A 21,509-nucleotide genomic window follows, 5' to 3' on the forward strand; every position below is an offset into this window, starting at 1 on the left:
AGCCTGGAATTGAACTACTGGTTTTCGTCTGGTCAGAGGAGAACTGGCTCCCCAACTGAGCCTGGTTTCTCCCAAGGTTTTTTTCTCCATTCTGTCACCAATGGAGTTTCGGTTCCTTGCCACTGTCGCCTCTGGCTTGCTTAGTTGGGGTCACTTCATCTACAGCGATATCGTTGACTTGATGGCAAATAAATGCACAGACACTATTTCAACTGAACAGAGATGACATCACTGAATTCAATGATGAACTGCCTTTAACTATCATTTTGCATTATTGACACTGTTTTCCTGATGAATGTTGTTCAGTTGCTTTGACGCAATGTATTTAGTTTAAAGCACTATAAAAATAAAGGTGACTTGACTTGACTATTGAATGCATAGCCATGTATTTTTTAGTTTTTATAAATTAAAAGACAAGAAAGAAAAAGTGCTAGTATTAGTTGGTTAAGTGCTGTTGAAAAAGATGAGTCTTTAGATGTTCTTTTGAAAATGAGTAAAGACTCTGTTGTTGTTATTGCAACTTCTCTGCTGTTGTTATTGCAATCTTCTGGTCTTTTCCATTAGTTCCTGTAAGTTGTACTTCGATGTACACTTGTTCTGAACAGTGTGATATTTCCTGGTCTTGGATTAGTTTTCTTCTCTTATTTTGACACTATTCCGAAATACGATTCTAGCTCTGTTTCATCCTCCTGGCATGACTGAAATTCTCATGAGAACAGCAGACACGAACAAGGAAACTTTATTTGAGACTGAATTACAGCTGGTTATTCAAACTCACAGAATATCAAGTGAACTGCAAAGGAAACACTAAAACACTAATGAAGCACAATGGAAAAATAATGCAGAATTATATAATATATACACAAAATAACAATATACAGTATACTTATCCCATCACCACAAAGACATATACATCAGCAATATCATGCAGATTTGTTTAATATGAGCAGTTAAAATGCACTAAAATAATCTCTATGTCTTCATAAATAATCACCTTTAACCCTATTTTTATGTGGGTTTTAGTGTTGATTCTGAGAAGAGCAGTTACAATAAAAAAATAATAATAAAAATCGGAATAATAATTCAAGATAATTAGATGACTTCTAGAGTCACATGCCAGCACAAAAAGTTAATTATTGATGGAAGAAAGTCCCAAAATAACGTGCTGAAACACGCCTTAAGCCAACAAACATGAACGTTCTGGTGTAACAGGTTTAAAGTTACTGATTACAATCTCAGTTAAAGTCTGTTCATAATGTTTAACTTGCAAACCTTCTGACAAAATACACATAAGAGTAATAATAATAATAATAATAATAACAACAATACGGATGTAGTTACATTGTTTAGAGATTATAGTTTACAACCTTTTACACACCACAGCCAAATGCAACACTTCAGATCTGCTACGGAACAAGAGATGAATCACTGTTCAATCCAGTGAATCTGGATGACAGTAAGACTTAATTTTCTTTCTCTTTAACGCTCTAGCTTTCATTTATTATTACTTTCTGAATACTCCTTCTTGAAGTTCCTCATAACACTGGATTCCTCTTCTAATATCAGGTAGCTTCTCTGAACTGTTGCTCTCACTTTCCTGTACCGTCTACTACTCAGTAGTGAACAATGATAAAACTGTTTCACAGAAACAACCAACATCTGCCTGAAGTGGCAAATGAATCTGTACACAGACCGGACTGCCTGACTGACAGCGATTCTGAAGGGAAGAATGGGATGGTCGCTCATGACCGGGACTGTGCTCCTTTACCTCTCAGGATCCGACGCACCTGTGGAAATTACAGAGAAAAAAAGGATCACTGGAAATATCTATGGGATCAGTGAGTCATGCAGAGAGCCTGAGGCTCTTTGCGTAAACTGTTCAAATTGGTTTCCTTAACGTTACTCCAGTCTTGCCCTCTCTTGTTTAACACTAAATTTAAATTAAAAATTTAAATTAAAAAAAAAATTAACATGAAATTAAATTAATAAATAATTAATAATTAATAAATTAACACTGCATGACTATTCAAAAGCAGGTCTTAGGAACTAATATGCAGCCATGAGAGTACATGCACAATAGGAGTTACACATAAAAAAAGTTTAAAAGTTTACTTGTGTATTCCATTTTGTATAAATGGACTTACTGAAAGTTGCAGTTTTACATTTATGTTGTGTATTTATCTGATTAATATCATATAAGAAGGATTTCGATCAGGAAATTAACAAGCTAAAAAAGCGACTCAGTTTACCAAAGTTCACATTCACTTCAGCTTCAGTTCTCACAGTTCAAACGACAATGCCAAACATTACTGACATGTGTTTCATATGCTTTCAATCGCAATCTTTCAAAAATAAAATAAAAAATATGGATGCATTTTTAATAACTAGCATATTTTGTTTTATCCTCCATCATATTCTCATCAAAAATGTTATAAAAGTTTTCATTAAAAGTGTCTCATAATTATTTACTCCATGAAATCCATAGCCCCGTCCCCTCAGTTAATAAATTAATCGCTTTACTTAGCTTTCCAGTTCTCAAAAAGGAAGACATGACAAATGCCCTTCTCTAGTGTAGAGATCAAACTAGCTGGAGTTCTCTTACCTGGTCACCCAGCGGACCGTCGGGCACTAGCTGGGCCGGTTGCTCATTCTCCAGGTTCTTGGCACTGGGATCGGCTCCTCTTCTCAGCAGTAATCGAACCGCGTCTACTTGAGCCTGGCGGCCTTGTAGAGCGCTGGCCATGTGCAGCGCTGTGTTTCCACTGAATGCCTGTCAATCACACAGTGAGAGGTCATATCAAGCCCTAGGGCTGACTTCCATCAGGTCAGCGTGCCACACAACACTGCTCACTAACCTTTACGTTTATGATAGAGAAGGAGTTGGTCTGATCCAGAAAAAGGCGCAGAAGCTCAATGTTAGCCTCTTCAGCAGCCATATGCAGAGCGGTGCGGCCACTTTTGCGGTCCTGTTTGAAACAAGGTCATTATGTAGTCTAGAACAACAGACACAATGACACCTTAAGTGGCAACAGAACCATGTTCACCTTCGTTTCCAGCGATGCACCCATGAGCAACAAAGTGCTGATACAATCCCCAAGTAGCTTCCTCTTCTGCAGCAGAGCCAGATTCTGAGCAGAGGGGGGCGTCTCGTGACAGCACAGCTCCTGCACTACAGCATTGTGGGACAGGACTGCAACATGGAGAGGCGTAAGTCCTACAAACACACGCATGTTTTTGAATGTGCTGTAACATCAACTGTTGATGTATTTATTTAATAAAATACTTCCTTAATTAGGACAAATTATCTTGTTTCTACAAGACACTGACCATCATAGTTGACCACCTCCAGGTTGACTTGTCGCCCACTAGTCTGCATGGAATTCTGGATGGCCTGAAGGAAAACAATGAGTTCGGTACTTACAAGCCCAAGAAAGATCTACAAGAAAACAGATCTCAACATGTACCACACTGTGGAATTCTGGGAGAAGGGAGGGATTCTGCATGAGAGTGGTAGCGTTAACGATTGCAGAGATGGTTACGTGCCATGATCTGTCAACAGTTAGTGGCTGACAGAAACACAGGCATTTTGTTTTCCAGTCTTATAAAAGGATGTTGTTTTGTGCAGCCAGTTAAGGGAATTTTTTTGCCTGTGTTGCGTGCCTCTTTTTTGAGGAAATGCATATTAGTCAAGCATGTTATGAGGAAGTCAGTGAACGGATGGTTAAATAAACATGGAGCATTTGATTAAATGATAGACATGGACTGTTGATAGATGATGAGAAAATGATGAGAGGAAAAACAGTGGCTAACAGATGCATGCCCAGGTTAACAAGGAAATACTGTACTGTACATAAACTTAATGACTTCAGGGATGGGCTATGGTTGATGAATAGTCAACTAGTTATTCAACAACTGTGTATATTTTTTTTTGGTGATGACCAGCTTACATCTTCTTTTAAAGATGAACCAAGTCTACAAAACAAAACAAGCCCAACTGCTATTCAAAACTCGTCCAATCACGTTTTTACACAGTCCTCCCCTCCAGCCTGACTCCCCCCACCATCAAAATTGGGACAGATCACTGTAACAACCTGTGGTAACGCAGTGTTTGGAATAACGCCTTTTAAAAGAACTGCGTTAGGTAACGACGTTATTTTTTCAGTAACAGGGTAATCTAACTAATTACTTTTCCCGTCGTTATAACGCCGTTTACATTACTGGACGTTAAATGCGGTGCGTTACTATGCATTGATTTAATAAACTATGCAATCCGAACGCAGCCCTGGCTCACACAGCGAGTGAGGAGGTGGGTTAATAACGAGATAAGCGATTATAATTGGCTAAGGCAGAGTCATGTTTCATGCCAATCAGAGACCGTTTTTTTACACAGATGCTCAGGATTGTAGAGGTAGAAGACACGAGCAAAGTATAATGAACGTAGATGAGAGATATTTAAATTAAAATATTGATTAAATTACAATTGTATCGATCCGATACCAATACCAGTGTTGGTATCGATACTATCGATATTTAGATCGATCCGCCCACCCCTACAGCACACGCGCCAGCGGCGCCAAACACACACACACAAACACACGCGATGCAACAGCTAAACAGAGATTAGCAGCAGCAGCAGAAATGGCGAGTAATCCGATGAAAAATTGGCATTTTCAAGGTGGAGATATAAGCACTACTTCAAATTCATTGCGGTCAAAGGCAAGAACGTGCATGTAATGTGTACATGTAATGTGTGACACGCATCTACAAAGCTAGTGGCCAAAAACACTTTTCTTACAAAGATAATACTTGAAGTACAGGATAAAAATCTTGCTGTCTGTTGACGTGCAATAAATATCGAAAGTTATGTATGAACACCTGTCTGCTCTACTCATTTCAACTGACTTGTGAAAACTGCTCAAAAAAAAAAAAAAAAAAACATTGTTTGACATATAGCAACTTTTTTTTTTTTTAATACAGTAACGCAAATGGTTACTTTCCCAGGTAACGAGTTACTTTGATGATAGAGTAATTCAGTTACTAACTCAGTTACTTTCTTGAACAAGTAGTGAGTAACTATAACTAATTACTTTTTTAAAGTAATGTTCCCAACAGTGGGTAACAGTGTAAAAATAGCCCAGTTCCATAGGAAAACATCAATACTGCGTACTGACCTGGATGAGCATTCACATGAGTCGACATCAATGACCACCATTGCTTTTTCAGTGATGAACTACTCGCATTGACGGGAATATCTGATCTGTCCACTTATCTGGCAGACAAAAATGCATGTATGCAATTCATATCTATTTCCACATATGAATGAGGCCTGAAACCGATCTGACAATATCAGAATCCATGCACTTTTTTTTCCTGGGTCATATCGTGGGTCATATCCAGTCTGTTTAAGTCTGATTTTTAAGTGTAGACTTCAGATCTCCTGCAGTGAGTCTCGTTGCTGTTATCATGCTGAATACACAGGTTTATTAGTTTTATTAGTAGCTGTTGTACAGAGATCACGTGCACTGATTTAGACAGATGGTAGTTTAAAAATAGTGGCAGTAGAGAAAAAGACTTATCAAATTGTTGGATATCATGAATTAAATGTTTTGCACACAATGTCTAATCAAACAAATAGGAATGTCTGAAGTGAGTGAGGTGCAGGAGCTTCTTCAAACAGGCTATCTGAAGCTCAAATTTAAGACTTTTAAGATCTGCATAAAATGAATAGCATATGAGTGGGGTAGGGCAATATCTATGGTAACATATTAATCATTAAATTTACAGTTCAGATACAGGTTTTTAACAAAAACAAAATGTTTTATAAAATTATAATCACATTTCAGCTTTTAAACCATTATTAAGAAAATGGATGAGTCCAATGTATAAATTATTATATTAATTCAAACTATTAATATCAATCATTATTTTCATTAAGTAACACAATTTAATTTAATTTAATTTAAATGTATATTGAGATGATTTTCAGAATGGTGAACTGATAAACCGTAATACTGTGATATACTTTAGTTTTTACTACAGTAAACAGAGTATTTAAGTATATTATACCCTATACTGTAGTTGTAGAAAGGTAATTTGTTTATATTAGAATGGTTGTTATATCACAGCAACTATAGAATTACCACAACAAATTAATTCAAGTACTTTACTATAGCATTGTTCAAAAACACTATACTATTTACTATAAATTACTATAGTATTTTTTCAGGTGAGAATTATTCTTTCCGTCGCGTAATTTAAGACCTCTTGAAATCATAACTTTCTTGTACCATTTAAGACTTTTTATGGCCTTAAATTTTATAGAACTAAATTTAAGTCTTTTTAAGGACCCGCAGAGACCCTGTTCAGAGTTAAAAATATGAAAATCTAGTGGTTGAGGTTCCAGTGAGTGTGAAAACACCTCAAGATGTGAAATGATATTGAAAAGGGCCTTTCAATGTGATCGACTGACAACAACACATAACATACAAATCCAACAACAAGGGAGGAAACCAATGAAATCCATTCAGGGAAAGGGAGTAAACAGGAAATGGTACCTGCATTGTCGAGGTGTGGCCCTTCTCGGCACACACGTGTAATGGGGATCGGCCCCAACAGTCCATGGTGTTGATTTCAGCTCCTAGTAAAAGCAGGTCTTGTGCAATCAGGTGTTGATCTGCAGCAACACTGACTTGGAAGGCACTCTTGAGTGGAGGAAGTATGAGGTCAAATGAGTAATCGCATTTTTCTGTTTATGTTAATGACGGAGTGTGCACAGGTGTGTTCATTTCAGTGTTCGAAAATCAGCAAGATTTAAAGGTTTGCTTTGACCCACTGGTCAAACGGGAACGTTTTTTTTTGGCTATACCTGGTTGTTGTGTTCTTTTATATCCAGCATGCCGATGGCAGCCATTTTCCTGCCAAGGACATACGCCAGAGCTCTTCTGCCTTGGGCCACCGCGATGTGCAAGAACCTGAGAATCAGTCAACCATCAATGATTAATGCTATGTTCCTCTCAAGAACCAATAGAATAGCCTAACTGAGTTTTGCCATTTGTGAATCAATCCATAGACAGTTGAGATTTGAAGATTATTATGTAAAAAAATGTATGAAAGTGTACTCACGTGTCTCCATCCCCATCTCTAGTGGTGAGATCCACATAGCTCAAAGCAGCCAGTTTCTCCTCCTCGTGCTTTATCTGCCATTCAAAAAAGGACACTGGGGGTGCAGCAGTCATATTGAGGTTGGGCGCGCATGATGGGATGGAGTAAGTATACATGTTCTCCATGGACGGCAACAGATGGCAGACTGTGTAAATGGGGCTTTCAGCATCAGTGTACAAATCTTGAGGTGGACAACACACCGGCACTGGGCATCCTCTCACTGTCACAGATTCAATGGAGAGCCGCTCTTTGGACAGGACGTCACCAATATCCTCCAACATCTCAGTGTCACAAAACATGTTCTCACCTTGGTCACACAGAGACTAGGAGAGACAAGTGGTTTAAAACTTGGTATTGTGTATTCTGAACAGCTCTTGAAAAAGGGTTATGAAGCTCTATGCAGATTTGAGCAGGAAACTCTATATCAAACCCCAGCACAATAGCAACAAAACATAACATGAAGAGTCTCAGGACCGACTGTAGCTTTAGAAAGTTCAGAACCTCACAAGACTGTAAGTTTGGTCAACAGATTATCTCTTCTGATTTGAGAAAGTCTAGAATCACCTTCGCTCTACCCCAGTGTTTCTCAACTCCTCTAAAACATTCTGAGAGGTGGATCTCAAGAACTGGTGTTGAGAAATGCCATGATTCTTATTAAACTGTACAGCATAGAAAAACAAATCCCCACAAGTCTTTTCAAATAGAATTCTAGAAGATCTCACTGTTTTGAAATACCTCAGAAACCAGTGAAACTCTAGTGAGTGGGAAACAATGATATAAAAATCATCAGACAAATGAAGAGCAAAACATACTAGGACGTTTGCGTCTGTGACTCGCGGTCGTTTCACAGTAGAGAGAGAGACATTCTCCACTTCCCTCTTTGTTCTCTGCAGCACATGCGTTATGGCTGTAATGAAACAGAACTTTTTTTTCCCCAGTAACTTTTGCCATCTCCCTGTTACTATATACAAATCATAACTGCATACATGTATTTACCTGGACATTCAGTTTCAATTTGACATTGCTGAGCCTGTGGAGATTTACATAATGTAATATAATAAGAAATACAGAATTGTGGATTCATTAAAATCTGATGGAGCAAGTCATGTGTGACATAGCCCATTATGAAATACAACATAATGTAATATTATATGTACCTGAATCTCTTGGCGTTTCTGCATGATCAGCTCTTTGACAGTGTTCTTGACGCGCACACCTTGATACCGACTCAGTTTCCGCGCGCTGTGTTCTTCCACTTAGAAGGGAAATACTAATTAAACGTTAGTCATTTTAATTAGTTTAATTACGGTCCTCTGAAACCTACTGAAAACATTATCAAATGATTACACACGTCGTGTGTCTTTTGCCCGTCTATCCAACACCATAGATTTTATTCATTAACATTGTTTTTTTCTTTATACGGTCAAAGTAAATACACCAATTCAGTTTGGTTAATAAATAAAATAGTCTCATAATTATTCTTTTTCTTCCTACCGTTGACGCTGTTTTGGGGGCTACCCGCATTGCTCCAGCTCTGTTCCGAATCAGAGCTCGGAGATCCGACCGACAGATTCGGTTCTGATGGAGATGAATATCCGTAGAACGACAACAGGTGGACCGGACTTGTCATAACATCGCTGTCCCGGTCCAGAAGACCCGAGTAGCCCTCAGAAACTCTATCAATGATCATTTTTTTCTTGCTGTGACTCGCGTACGAGCGTTTGCTCTGAATGACGCGACGCAACGTTGACTGACTCAAAACTTATTTGCGAGTGACGTGATTCGTGATGTCAGGGCACTCCTTCAAACAAAAGAGCTATAATTAAACGTACAGACGTCAATAAGGTATTAAAGATAAAATTTATATTTGAGTACATAAAAAAAGAAAACGTTACTCTATGGAATATATTTCCCAATTGTATGTTTGATTCTCTAGGTGGCATTAAGTAAAAATGTAAAATTAAAACAATTTAAAGTGTTTAATGTTGACATTTCATCTGTGAGATGGTATTTGTGCGAGTAACGTAATCTCATTTAGAACCGTTTAGAGGTAAACGGATAAAATATTATCATTATTATAATAAATATTGATAAAATATTTTATAGTGTATATATATATATATATATACGGTGTTATAAGATGCGGTGTTATGCCACGTTGAATATCAACAGGTTATATGTAGCCTATATTTGTTTACTTCGTACTAAGGTTAGAATAATTTGCTTAGATCTAATATATATTAATATAAATATATATTGCGTGTGAGGGGCCCCCGCCTTGAACGGACCGGATTCATTCAAAATAAAACACTACCAAGCTGCCATTTAATTGATTGCATTTATTATTTTATTTTATTTTTTTGCCTTAAAATGAAATTATTAGGATTCATTTGGTCTTTAGATAAAAAAGTATGTTTATATTGTAAACTTGGATAATGAGCTCCATCTTGAGGTACTTGTCTTAATAAGAGAAGTGGATCTTAATCCTGGTTCTGGGGACCCCCTGCTCTGCATATTGTGCCATGGGGTGCTGTTAAAGAATCTGAAGCAATATTTATATATATATATATATATATATATATATATATATATATATATATATATATATATATATATATATATTTTTTTTTTTTTTTATACAGTGTGTATTCTGTAAAACTGATGAGCGAAATTGTGAATATTTCATACAATAGCTTTTTTTTGAACCATTGAAAAATGACAACATTGAGAATTTTCTAATGAACATGGTTCACAAAGTAATATGAAGTTAGCATTTCATACTTTATAAAATTACTTCTAAAGTGAACAATTAAAATATAATCAAAACATTCAATTTTGGTGCAGAAAACAAATAAATACATGTCTTTTAACTGTGTGCTAAAGTAATGATGGAAATTACCACAATGGTCAAAGTAAAACTTTATTTGCAAAAAAGATTTTTTAAATATATAACACACACACACACACACACACACACACACACACACACACACACACACACACACACACACACACACATATATATATATATATATATATATATAAAACACTTATGCCACACTGACCACTTGTTGCAGCACATACTGTAAATATCCAGATATACACATATAAAAATTTACAATAAAGGCTATTCAGCTTTCAAATGGTTGAAACTGGAGCAGACTATCATGTCAATTCACATTTATTTCACATACCTGCATACTTCTCTACAGTTCAAGGCTACTTCTGGTTGTGGTGTCCAGGTTGTACATTTAAAAGGAAACAAGTCAACTGGTAAGTGCACTGAAAGACCTTGGCACTCCGGGTATGTAAATATGTAAATACTTCAACGACTCTAACAGAAAGCTGTATACTGATTTCCCAACAGTGTAAATGTATTCTGTACTTCATGGTTAGAAAGAAAAGCGGCATCAGCCGCAAGTCATTTAAAAAAAAACTGAATTAATCATATCTTGTTCAATAGGTGTCTGACTGCTGAGAACATACATTATGTGTAATATGAAGATAAAAGGTGTGTCTATGTGTCTACTGAAGTTCAGTGAAAAAAGTTAGAATACGATCTTCAAGAAAGGTTGGGACACATCAGTCTGATAGAGCAGGCAATGAGACCTTCTCTGCTACCTTTTAGCCTGTCGGAAAAGGGCAGGACAATGGCTTGTCTTTACCATGAGGAGAGAAATCAGATGGCTCTTGAAGTGTTCATGTTCTGTCACCCGGTCCTTTATCCTCTTCCTCCTCCATGTCCTGTCCTTGAATAGATGAGAGATACTGCTCTAACAGACTGCCAGAATGACTGTCCCCAATGGCTGCCATCAGAGGCCCAATAGAGCACACTGTTTCTGGAGATCCAGTCGTGGCTGTGCTGCTCAGGCTGTTGTCCAGTGCTGCCTGTAGCTCTCCAGGGGAATGAAAACCAGACTCAGGGATGGAGATTTCAGTATGGATAGGAGTTGCTGCAGGAATGCTGGGATCTAATGCAATACTCTTTGCCACATTGAGCTGCTCGTTAATAGACGACTGCCACTCCAGCATGACCTGGAGCTGTTTGACAGAGAGAGCACGAAGACAAAAGTGAAAATTGTATATTTTGATGATTCATAGGCACTTATGTGATTTGTCATTTATTTTACAATCAGGGTTTCTATACATTTTCCTTTTTAAAATTCCTTACTTTTCCAGACTCAAATTTCCAAACCTCTCAGTAGATTTTCAGTCCATATTTAACATAAATGGTTAATAGAGCATTATTTTCAGATTTATATTTGGTATACAGTACAGTCTGTAAATATTTATTTTCTCAGGGTTTTTTCATTGATTTACTCAAAGTGACAACATACAGAGTCACTAAAAAAAAAAAAAAATTAACAAATAAAAAATACAGACTTTTACATGCACACAAGAACCTTTTTTGTGCCCTTGAGAAACTATTGACATGTGCATGGGAATGCTTAGCGTGCCCTCTTAGATAACATAAATGCCATCTTACTATAAATAAGACAATAGCATTGATGCACATGAATTAACAGCGCTCTTTACAGAATTATGAACAGAATTAACCTGCTCAATTTATTTATTTTTTTTAACGGTGGGGCACGTCTACTTCATGATGTGGGAAGATCTGCATAACTGCTCAAATGTTGTGCTTCGCGGTGAAAGCAAAACTATTATTCAGATGTGTACAGTGCATTTTACGGAGGACAAGGACTGTTTCCAGTAAAAGTAACCTACAATGCCAGTGTCTGTTTCTATAAAGTAAGGCAATTCCAACTTTGCAAGGACAGTCTGGCACTTCTGATTCATATTTAAATAATTTGCCACTGATGACTCAAACGTGAGTTTTGAGCAGTGTAGAGTAGTGCTTGTTGTTTTACGTTTCTCAGATCACAAATGCAGAGATGGTTTTGATTACGCAGTGCAATACGCAATGCGAAAAAGACAGTACAAGTCATTATAATCAATTATGTCCCCACTGGATGCAACAAATGCCTTTTTTGAAATGGGTTTTATTGTTTGTCTCTCATTGCTCCGGGACATGGCATCACAGTATATTAAGGGGCGTAACATTTCCGTCACACACTTGAGGTATTCAGTCAATCACAACGCACTGGATAGCTGGCCAATCAGCATACAGAACACATTTCATTCTAACATTGCAATCTAAAAACAAAAATCTGTTAGAATTACTGCACTCCTATTTAATTGTGCTCCATCTTTTTTGTCCCATGCAGCAGCTCTCGTTCACTGCAGTTTGTGCAGTTTAGCAGAGAATCGCGAAGCAGAAGGCTCATGCACTTTTGGAAATATTTCCAAGGCTTTCTAACATTTACAGATGGAGAATATACCTGTGAAATGTAAGTTATGCATTAAACAGAACATCTCAAACACATTAAAACTGTGTCTCTGTCAGCAGCACACGCAACCTTTCTATCAGAGCATATGACGGGCAGAGCCGCTTAAACTAATATCCAAACAAAACTGTAAACTATATCTTACCACTTTTTAAAGGCCTTAATATGAAGCTTGTTGTTTAGAACAACCTGGATTATGCACTTTCTCCACAGTATTTCAGTCTGTGTCCTCTCTATTTTCAGATGTGCTCGTATCAAACTACTGTATATTGACATCAATGGTATTGCCTCATATCGAATCGCTTATAAGTAAAATATTGTTTTATCGTACAAACTTGATATACCGCCCAGCCCTATCTTACGGAAGTACCTCTAATATCAAGGATGATGGCATACAATTTGCCAAGTTCAAGAGTCTATAAAAAAAAGACATGTACTTAAAAATAAATAAATAAATAAAAATAAAAAATAGAAAAAACCTTGTTTAAGAATTGGCTTTTATTAGGGCAGCATGTCATATTTCAAGACCTTAGGTCTATTTAAAGGCACATCCTGAAAACGGGCTGATGGTATAATAGGTGGCTCAGTGTGCATTGTCCTATATGCTAAATTCAATGGTTTCTTGTGGACATATAAAAGTCTGTATATTTTTATTTTATTTTGAAGTTATGTAATAGGGCGCTAAGAATATAGTGTGAAGAATCCCAAAATGCTTATAACCTGCATTTTGTACAATGAATAAGTGCACTTTGAATTCATTCAGTCATATTTGGAAGCACTAAACAGCTGCCATGAAACCTCTCTTCTTGTACTATACATTTATTTTCACTGAATTCTGAATTTTCTATTATTTAAAAAAAAAAAAAAATGGAGGCAAAAGTCTGGAAACAAAAATATATTTATATACTCTGCTTTCTTTTTTCCAGACTTTTCCAGACCTGGAAAATACTTAAATCAAATTCCATACTTTTCCAAACCCCCAGGAACCCTTGATAATATTGGCCTTACAGTGATAACATTAGTAGTTATTAGTCATGACCATATATTATGGTCATCTTCATACTGACCTGCTTCCACAGGAACTTCACAGCTTCTTCTTGCACACGTCTCTGTAGTTGATCTTCTTCTTGTTGCTTGCGCACTCTGCAATACATAATAGTTACAGCAAAATGATTCACACAGTTTAAGCTTACGTTATTGCTGAAGTTGTTTTATTGTTTGAACTAATCAGAAAACAGTGTTTAACAAATGTACCAGAATGATTCAGGACCATTAAGATAAAACTGAATCCCTTTCCTTCCTTTACACCTTATAACATGATGGGCAAACATGAGGTATTGAACAGTGAATTGTTTCACCAGTTCTACGGTCAAGTGAACAATGTGATCCTGCATCCTACGCAAGCGGATCTCAGCTCGCACTTCTTTGGCTTGTGGGTGACAGTACCGTGTCCTGTGTCCCCTCCACCAAGACTGAATCCTTACAGTTGCATCATGTGGTTCACATCGTTTTATTTCACACTGCAGCACAGCAGCTTTCTGTATCCCAGTCCAATTGGAATCCTCTACAGTACTGTTGTGTAACACAGCATCAGCATTTAATGCATGCTGCTGCCTGTTAATGTCGGAGCAGGCAGTTCTGTCAATTATTCTGTCAATTCTGTCAACATTATCTGATCCATATGTCAGAGTGATGACAGCTCTATCTACTGACTCTTCCTTGGATGGGTGGTACTGAGTGGATGTGGGAGGAGCCAGAGAATCATCAGACTCTTCTTCACCGCTGTCAGTAGCTGAAGCAGGATGAACAGCAGTGTTAAAGAGGAGAAAAGCAGACTCGGAGGACAACAGACTACAATGAAGCTTCTCCTCATCAGTATACACATCCTCCAGAGTTACCATGTCTTCAGTAGCAGGTGGAAGCCTGGCAGCAGCAACCATGGGTGGAGACACAGAGCCCGTCCACGTGTTTACCTGAATTCCTGGATCCATATCTATAATCATAATAGACAATGAATCACTACAGGAGAAACTGACATTAAAGACAAAGAAGGGGAGATTCATTAAGGATGAACTAGTGCCTGATTCATTAAAAAAATTATGTACATTCAATAACAACAAATTTTATTTCAGTCCTCACAAACAATTTTTTTATTAAATAAATAAATATACCTAATGACAAAAAAAAAAAAAAAAACCGGGGGAAAAAATATTTACTTACCCTTTTTACATATTTGTCTAATGAGCATAACGTTTCTCATTGGATTTAATTTATGCATAATAAACAGAATTTCTTTTTCAAAATGTGCATACATAATTACAAAGGTACATATTTCAGAGGTTAATACAATAGTTATTATAATATTACACAATATTACATACACAAATTATTTATATTAAGTTATAATTATCTCAGGTTACATTATAATCCTCCACGTCCACTGCGTTCTCAAAACTCAGGCAATTTGATAATACCTAGAATATCAAAATCAACTGCGGGCAGCAGATCCTTTTTCTATTTGGCGCCTAAACTCTGGAATAACCTACCTAACATTGTTTGGGAGGCAGACACAGTCTTGCAGTTTAAATCTAGATTAAAGACCCATCTCTTTAACATATAACACACGCCGCCGCCATGCAAAGCCCGTCCTCCACGCCGCTTGCGGACATTATCTCTTCCCTCGTGGTCCTCCACCGCGAGCAACAGCAGGCGCTGCTGGATCTGAGGACCGATCAGGAGCGACGGTTCCAGGCCATCGTCCAGGCCCAGCAGGAGGACCGCGAGAGGTTCCGGGGCTGGTTCGATCGGGAGGTTCGCGCTGAGGCCGCCGGGCCGCCCGCCATGCACCTGCCACTGCACAAGATGGGGGCCCAGGATGATCCGGAGGCCTTCCTGGAACTTTTTGAGAAGGCGGCCGAGGTCTGCGGGTGGCCCCGTGAGCATTGGCCGGTGCGCCTCATTCCCCTGCTCTCCGGCGAGGCCCAGGTGGCCGCACAACAACTTCCAGTGGCGAACCTCCTGGTCTTCGACGACCTGAAGAGGGCCATCCTCCAGCGGGTTGGCCGATCGCCCGAACAACACCGGCAACGCTTCCGCTCCCTGGACTTGGGCGTGGCCGGCCGACCCTTCGCGTTGGCCCAACAGCTCCGGGACTCCTGCCGCAAGTGGCTACTGGCCGAGGGAAGCGACGTGGAGCGTGTCGTCGATCTGGTGGTGCTGGAGCAGTTCATCACTCGGCTCCCCAAGAAGACGGCCGAGTGGGTCTAGTGCCACCGCCCCGCGCTGGAATCGGCCATCCACCTGGCGGAGGACCACATGGTGGCGTGCCCAGGGGTCGGCACACCCCCACCTACTAACTCTCTCTCCCCTTCTCTCTCTCCCCCTTCTCTCTCTCGCCCTGTCCCTCTCCCTAGGTCCCGTCCACCTGGCCCTCCTCGTGTCCCGCCCCGGGGGGCGGAGCGGGACGGACCAAGGCCGCTTCGCGAATACAAGGGCCACGACCAGGGGGGCGGGCCTCGGGGCTGCGGGAGGGGACAGTACTTCCGTCTCTCCGCTCTCTCCACGCCAATTCCCCTCTCCACTCCCTGCCATTGGGGCGGCGGCTAGGTCTGGGCTGGCTTGTTGGCGTTGCGGGGACCCGGAGCATTTCGTGGACAGGTGTCCAGTGATGGAGGTGGAGATAATGGTCCGGGTCCCGGACGACCCACGGGCCACCCCCGGTCAGGCTGGCGAGTACCAAATACCCGTGAGTATCAAGGGGGGTACATATCCGGCCTTGGTGGATTCAGGATGCAACCAAACCTCAATCCATCAAAGCCTGGTTCAACCGGGGGCGTTGGATACAAGCCGCGTGGTTAAGGTGCGGTGTGTACACGGGGATGTGGTGGAATATCCGGTCGTCCCAATTTGGATTCAATTTCGGGGACAAAAACATAGTGTGGAGGTGGCGGTTAGTCCCCACCTCCGGCATCCAGTAATTTTGGGGACGAATTGGCCCGCGTTTACGGTTTTATTGGGGTCGTTATGTGCGGATGCCTCTTGGGGAAATAAGGCACGGAAGGAGACCGCGCGGGTGCAGGTGGGGGAAACTGAGCCAGGACCGCTGAGGCCGGCTTCAGGGCAACCAAGCGGAATCGGGAGACTAACTCTCTCTGAGCACGATGACTTTCCCCTGGAGCAGTCTCAGGATGAGACACTAAAACATGGCCAGCCTCTCTGACTGGCCCTTCCGCTCTCCTATCCCTATTTTGCCATTTTAAAAGACCGGTTGTATCGAGTGACCCAAGACGCTCAGACAAAAGTAAATACAACCCAGTTGTTAGTTCCAAAGAGCCGCAGAGAAATGCTTTTCCATGCGGCTCATTCTAATCCTATGGCGGGCCATTTGGGACAGGCAGCCTCACTAAATCGCCTCATGACCCGATTCTTCTGGCCGGGCATTCATGACAACGTGCGCAGGTGGTGCGCCTCTTGTCCAGAATGTCAGTTGGTGAACCCACCGGCCGCCCCAAAAGCGCCGTTGTGCCCTCTCCCATTAATGCAGGCCCCCTTCGAAAGAATTGGTATGGACCTCATCGGGCCATTAGAGCGATCGACAAGAGGACATCGCTTTGCATTAGTCATAGTTGATTATGCAACACGATATCCTGAAGCAGTGGGCCTCCGCAACATTTCCGCTAAAAGTGTTGCGGATGCCCTGTTTCGTCTTATCTCCCGGGTGGGGGTTCCGAAAGAAATCCTTACTGATCAAGGCACGGCGTTTATGTCACATACGCTACGCGAACTATACGGATTGTTGGGCATTAAGTCGATTCGAACGAGCGTCTATCACCCACAAACGGACGGCCTGGTCGAACGATTTAATCGCACTCTTAAATCCATGATCCGTAAGTTCGTTCAGGAAGACGCCAAAAATTGGGATAGGTGGCTAGAGCCCTTGTTATTCGCTGTGCGAGAGGTCCCACAAGCCTCCACGGGGTTTTCCCCCTTCGAGCTTCTCTATGGACGCCAGCCCCGGGGGGTGCTTGACGTTCTGAGAGAAACTTGGGAGGAGGGACCATCTCAGGGCAAAAACGAAATTCAATACGTACTGGACTTGAGAACAAAACTCCACACATTGGGGCGGCTATCAAGGGAGAATTTATTGCAAGCCCAGGACCGCCAGAGTCGGCTGTATAACAGGGGAACTAGGAAACGCAAATTTTCACCGGGAGAGAAAGTACTTGTATTACTCCCAACGTCGAGCTCTAAATTATTGGCTAAGTGGCAGGGGCCGTTTGAGGTCGCACGCCAAGTCGGGGATCTCGATTATGAGGTAATACGGTCCGATAGGAACGGGTCGCATCAGGTTTACCATCTCAATCTCCTGAAAAAATGGAATGAGGCGGAATCAGTGATGTTGGCAACGGTGATTGGGGGGGAGGATGATCTCGGACCAGAGGCGACTCTCAAACCACAATCCCTCGCCCTGGCTCCAGGTGGAGATCACCTCTCGCCGTGCCAACTCACTGATTTAACGAAGTTACAGGCAGATTTTGCCGATGTCTTTTCGCCCCTACCGGGCCGTACTAACCTTTTTCAGCAGCATATTGAGACCGAGCCGGGCGTGGTAGTTCGCAGCCGGCCGTATCGCTTACCTGAGCACAAGAAAAAAGTAGTTCAGGCTGAATTAGGCGCTATGCTTGACATGGGGGTAATAGAAGAATCCAACAGTAACTGGGCGAGCCCGATAGTTTTAGTTCCGAAAACGGACAGCTTAGTCTGGTTCTGTGTGGATTATCGCAAGGTGAATGCTGTGTCGAAGTTCGACGCGTATCCAATGCCGCTGGTTGACGAGTTGCTTGATCGGTTAGGCACGGCTCGCTTTTATTCAATATTGGACTTAATGAAGGGTTATTGGCAGATCCCCTTGTCTCCATTATCCCGAGAAAAAACAGCTTTCACAACACCGTTTGGTTTACACCAATTTGTTACCCTTCCCTTTGGCTTGTTCGGGGCGCCTGCAACCTTTCAGCGCCTCATGGATAGAATCTTGCGGCCCCATGCTGCATATGCGGCTGCCTACCTGGATGATATCATTATATTCAGTAATGATTGGCAGCAGCATATGCAGCATCTGAGGGCTGTTCTGAGGTCGCTGAGAGGAGCGGGCCTCACGGCCAACCCAAATAAGTGTGCGATTGGGCGAGTGGAAGTAAGGTATCTGGGCTTACACTTGGGGCCTTGACAGGTGCGTCCCCAAATTGATAAGACAGCCGCTATTGCGACCTGCCCACGTCCCAAGACCAAAAAGGAGGTGAGGCAGTTCTTGGGGCTGGCGGGATATTATAGGCGGTTTATTCCTAATTATTCGGACCTCACCAGCCCCTTGACTGACCTCACTAAAAAGGAGGTGCCAGATACGGTCCAGTGGACGGAGCCGTGTCAGCAGGCTTTTACCCAGGTCAAGGCTGCTCTATGTGGCAGGCCGTTATTACACTCTCCTGACTTTTCTCTCCCTTTTCTGTTGCAGACAGACGCGTCGGACAGGGGGCTGTCCTGTCCCAGGAGATAGAGGGGGAGGAACGGCCGGTGCTGTACATTAGCCGCAAGCTCTCAAAGAGAGAGGCTAAGTACAGCACCATTGAAAAAGAATGCCTGGCCATCGGCTCCGCTGCAGTGGCTCCACCGCATGAAGGATACCAACGCGTGGATCACTCCTTGGTATCTAGCTCTTCAGTTTTTTAAATTCAAGGTGGTCCACAGGCCGGGTGTTCAGATGGCGGTGGCTGACTTCCTCTCCAGAACCGAGGGGGGGGGGTGTGGGGGGGTGGTCTGCAGGCCGGACGGCTCCCCAGCCTGAGTCGGGTGGTGGGGGGTATGTGGCGGGGGGGGGCGTGGTTTAGCGAAGTCTGCAGCGGGAGAGAGGATCAGGAGACGAGCGGTAAGTGAGTGGTTTGGGCAGAAATTATTATCACCTGTTTCTTGTTCTAGTAATTGGCGTGGAGAGGGTATAAAACGCCAGGAAAGACGGAAGCAAGTGAGAGAGAGTGGGACTGCTGACGGAAGCCGAGACCGGAAACCGGAAGCCGGAAAGCGAAAGCACCGAGTGAACGCAGCAAAATAGAAGTCACCATATGGTGTTAGAAAACGTTTGTTTTATTTTATGTTAATAAATATACGTCAGCAGTCCAGCCGACCCCTTGTCCTCTTCCTTACCCACACGAACTCACAACACACAATAATATGCTTCTAATATCCAAATCCGTTACATTTTTAGGCTGCATTAATTAGGTAAACCGGAACCGGGAACACTTCCCATAACACTCTATGTGCTTGCTACATCATTAGAAGAATGGCATGTACGCTAATATTAGTCTGTTTTTTTCTCATTCCGAGGTCACTGTAGCCACCAGATCCGAGGGTCATTGCAGTCACCCGGATCCAGTATGTATCCAGACCAGATGGTGAATCGGCGCCTATGTAGAAAGGACCTCTACAGCCCTGAAAGACAGCGGAGTCCAGGACAACTAGAGCCCTAAATACAGATCCCCTGTAAAGACCTTTTCTCAGACGACCACCAGGACAAGACCACAGGAAACAGATGATTCTTTTTCAATTCAATTCAATTCAAGTTTATTTGTATAGCGCTTTTTACAATACAAATCGTTACAAAGCAACTTTACAGAAAATTATGTTTCTACAGTATTTAGTAGTAGCTAGTAGTTTGTGCACGTTTGACAGGATTTTAGAAAAAAAAAAATAATAATAATAATACAAGACGTAGTCAGCTAGACGATGAACTATCAATATTAGTAATTAATAGTTATTATATGATGCAGTCACACATTTAGCAATAATTGTTAGTTCTGTTTTTTTTTTCAGGGTTTCTGCAGGGTATAATAAGTCAAATTTAAGACTTTTTAAGACCTTTTTATGACCATTAGGATTTGAATTTATGACCTACACGATATACGATAAATAACTTCAGTCATTAAAATTCCTTTCAAATGTCTTTTTTTATTATTGACTTTCATTGAAAGTAACACGCTTTATTATTTAAAGAGTTATTCTATTATTTCTTAAGATTAAGAAACTGAAGTCTTCACCTTCTATTTCTTGAGTATTAAGAACACAGGAACACTTAAAGGTCCCCTTCTTCGTGATTCCATGTTTTAAACTTTAGTTAGTGTGTAATGTTGTTGTTAGAGTATAAATAATATCTGTAAAATTCTAAAGCTCAAAGTTCAATGCCAAGCGAGATATTTAATTTAACAGAATTTGCCTAAAAAACGACGCGTTTGGACTACATCCCTCTAGTTCCTGCCGTAATAACGTCACTAAAACAGTTTTTTTGACTAACCACCGCCCACATGAATTCACAAACAGGGGGCGTGGTCTTGTTGCGCTCCGACGGAGAAGAAGGAAGAGCTGTTTGTGTTTGTCGCCGTGTTGTTGAAACGCTGTTTTTTTCATCTCTGAGTCCAATCATCTTTGTTTGGGCTTCCCAGGAACGCTGTACTTTGAGATTAATGATTACAATTTATGTTTAACTCGGTTCCCGAAAATTATAATTCACATGTAAAACTATGTGCAGCTCATTTTGGTGAAGACAGCTTGCTGAGGACAACTTTCTCAATCTCAATCAGTTTAATGCTGGATTTGCACAAAGATTATTCTTGAAAGATGGAGCACTTCCCTCTTTGTCTGGAGAAGGCGTTGTTTATGGACCACAACCGGTAAGTGTATTTTATTATTTAAGTTGGTGCGTTTAACAGTTTCTGTAACTTATTACACAAAGGGCAACGCTGTTTAGCTTTGTTAACTACTTGTAAGGGCTGTGCAAAAAAACGAATGCGGTTTTCATGCGCATCTCGTCAGTAAAAACGCTCCTCCTGTGACTATAAATACATCTCCAGCACGTGCGTTCTAGCCCAATCGCATTACCAGGAGGGCAGCCTGCTCTCAGCTGCTGTCACGTCACAACACAGGAACCGCTGGCCCAATCAGAACCCGTTACGT

General features: G+C 41.2%; 2 protein-coding genes across 7 annotated transcripts in view; both read right to left on the reverse strand.

Moving 5' to 3' along the window:
• Positions 1–723: 723 nt before the first annotated feature.
• Positions 724–8,912, reverse strand: LOC113090655 (NF-kappa-B inhibitor zeta-like). 3 transcript variants are annotated; one of them, XM_026256326.1, is made up of 12 exons: positions 8,656–8,912; positions 8,319–8,416; positions 8,158–8,191; positions 7,974–8,068; positions 7,123–7,484; positions 6,866–6,971; positions 6,555–6,701; positions 3,328–3,391; positions 3,045–3,214; positions 2,856–2,966; positions 2,603–2,770; positions 724–1,787 (listed from the first exon to the last, which is right to left on the reverse strand). In XM_026256326.1, the coding sequence occupies exons 1-12, from the start codon at positions 8,849–8,851 to the stop codon at positions 1,743–1,745; spliced, it is 1,596 nt and encodes a 531-aa protein (XP_026112111.1). In that variant the 5' UTR covers positions 8,852–8,912; the 3' UTR covers positions 724–1,742. The 3 variants fall into 3 exon arrangements, with proteins under 3 accessions (XP_026112111.1, XP_026112233.1, XP_026112159.1); XM_026256448.1 differs by having other exon boundaries at positions 8,319–8,431; positions 8,656–8,789; XM_026256374.1 differs by lacking the exons at positions 7,974–8,068; positions 8,158–8,191.
• A 1,259-nt stretch (positions 8,913–10,171) lies between these two features.
• Positions 10,172–21,509, reverse strand: part of LOC113090925 (centrosomal protein of 97 kDa-like) — a 57,091-nt gene continuing 45,753 nt past the window's right edge. Inside the window, exons 10-12 of one of the 4 annotated variants that reach the window (XM_026256575.1) lie at positions 14,408–14,502; positions 13,577–13,652; positions 10,172–11,202 (exon numbers count right to left, since the gene is read on the reverse strand). Coding sequence is in view for 2 of the 4 variants with exons in the window: in XM_026256484.1 (XP_026112269.1) it covers positions 13,751–14,502 (752 nt within the window). In the remaining 2 variants the exon portion in view is untranslated. Of the gene's footprint in view, positions 11,203–13,576; positions 14,503–21,509 lie in introns of all 4 variants that reach the window. The other 3 variants (XM_026256497.1, XM_026256626.1, XM_026256484.1) reach the window with 3 other exon arrangements.

The sequence above is a fragment of the Carassius auratus genome, chromosome 1 (assembly GCF_003368295.1).
Source record: "Carassius auratus strain Wakin chromosome 1, ASM336829v1, whole genome shotgun sequence".
Classification (NCBI taxonomy): domain Eukaryota; kingdom Metazoa; phylum Chordata; class Actinopteri; order Cypriniformes; family Cyprinidae; genus Carassius; species Carassius auratus.

Coding starts and splice junctions, on each gene's coding strand:
- LOC113090655 (XM_026256326.1), bottom strand. CDS start 8,851: ATGATCATTGATAGAGTTTCTGAGGGCTACTCGGGTCTTCTGGACCGG. Junction 8,192..8,318: donor AGAAACGCCAAGAGATTCAG/GTACATATAATA, acceptor AAATCTCCACAG/GCTCAGCAATGTCAAATTGA. Junction 7,485..7,973: donor TCACAGACGCAAACGTCCTA/GTATGTTTTGCT, acceptor TGTCTCTCCTAG/TCTCTGTGTGACCAAGGTGA.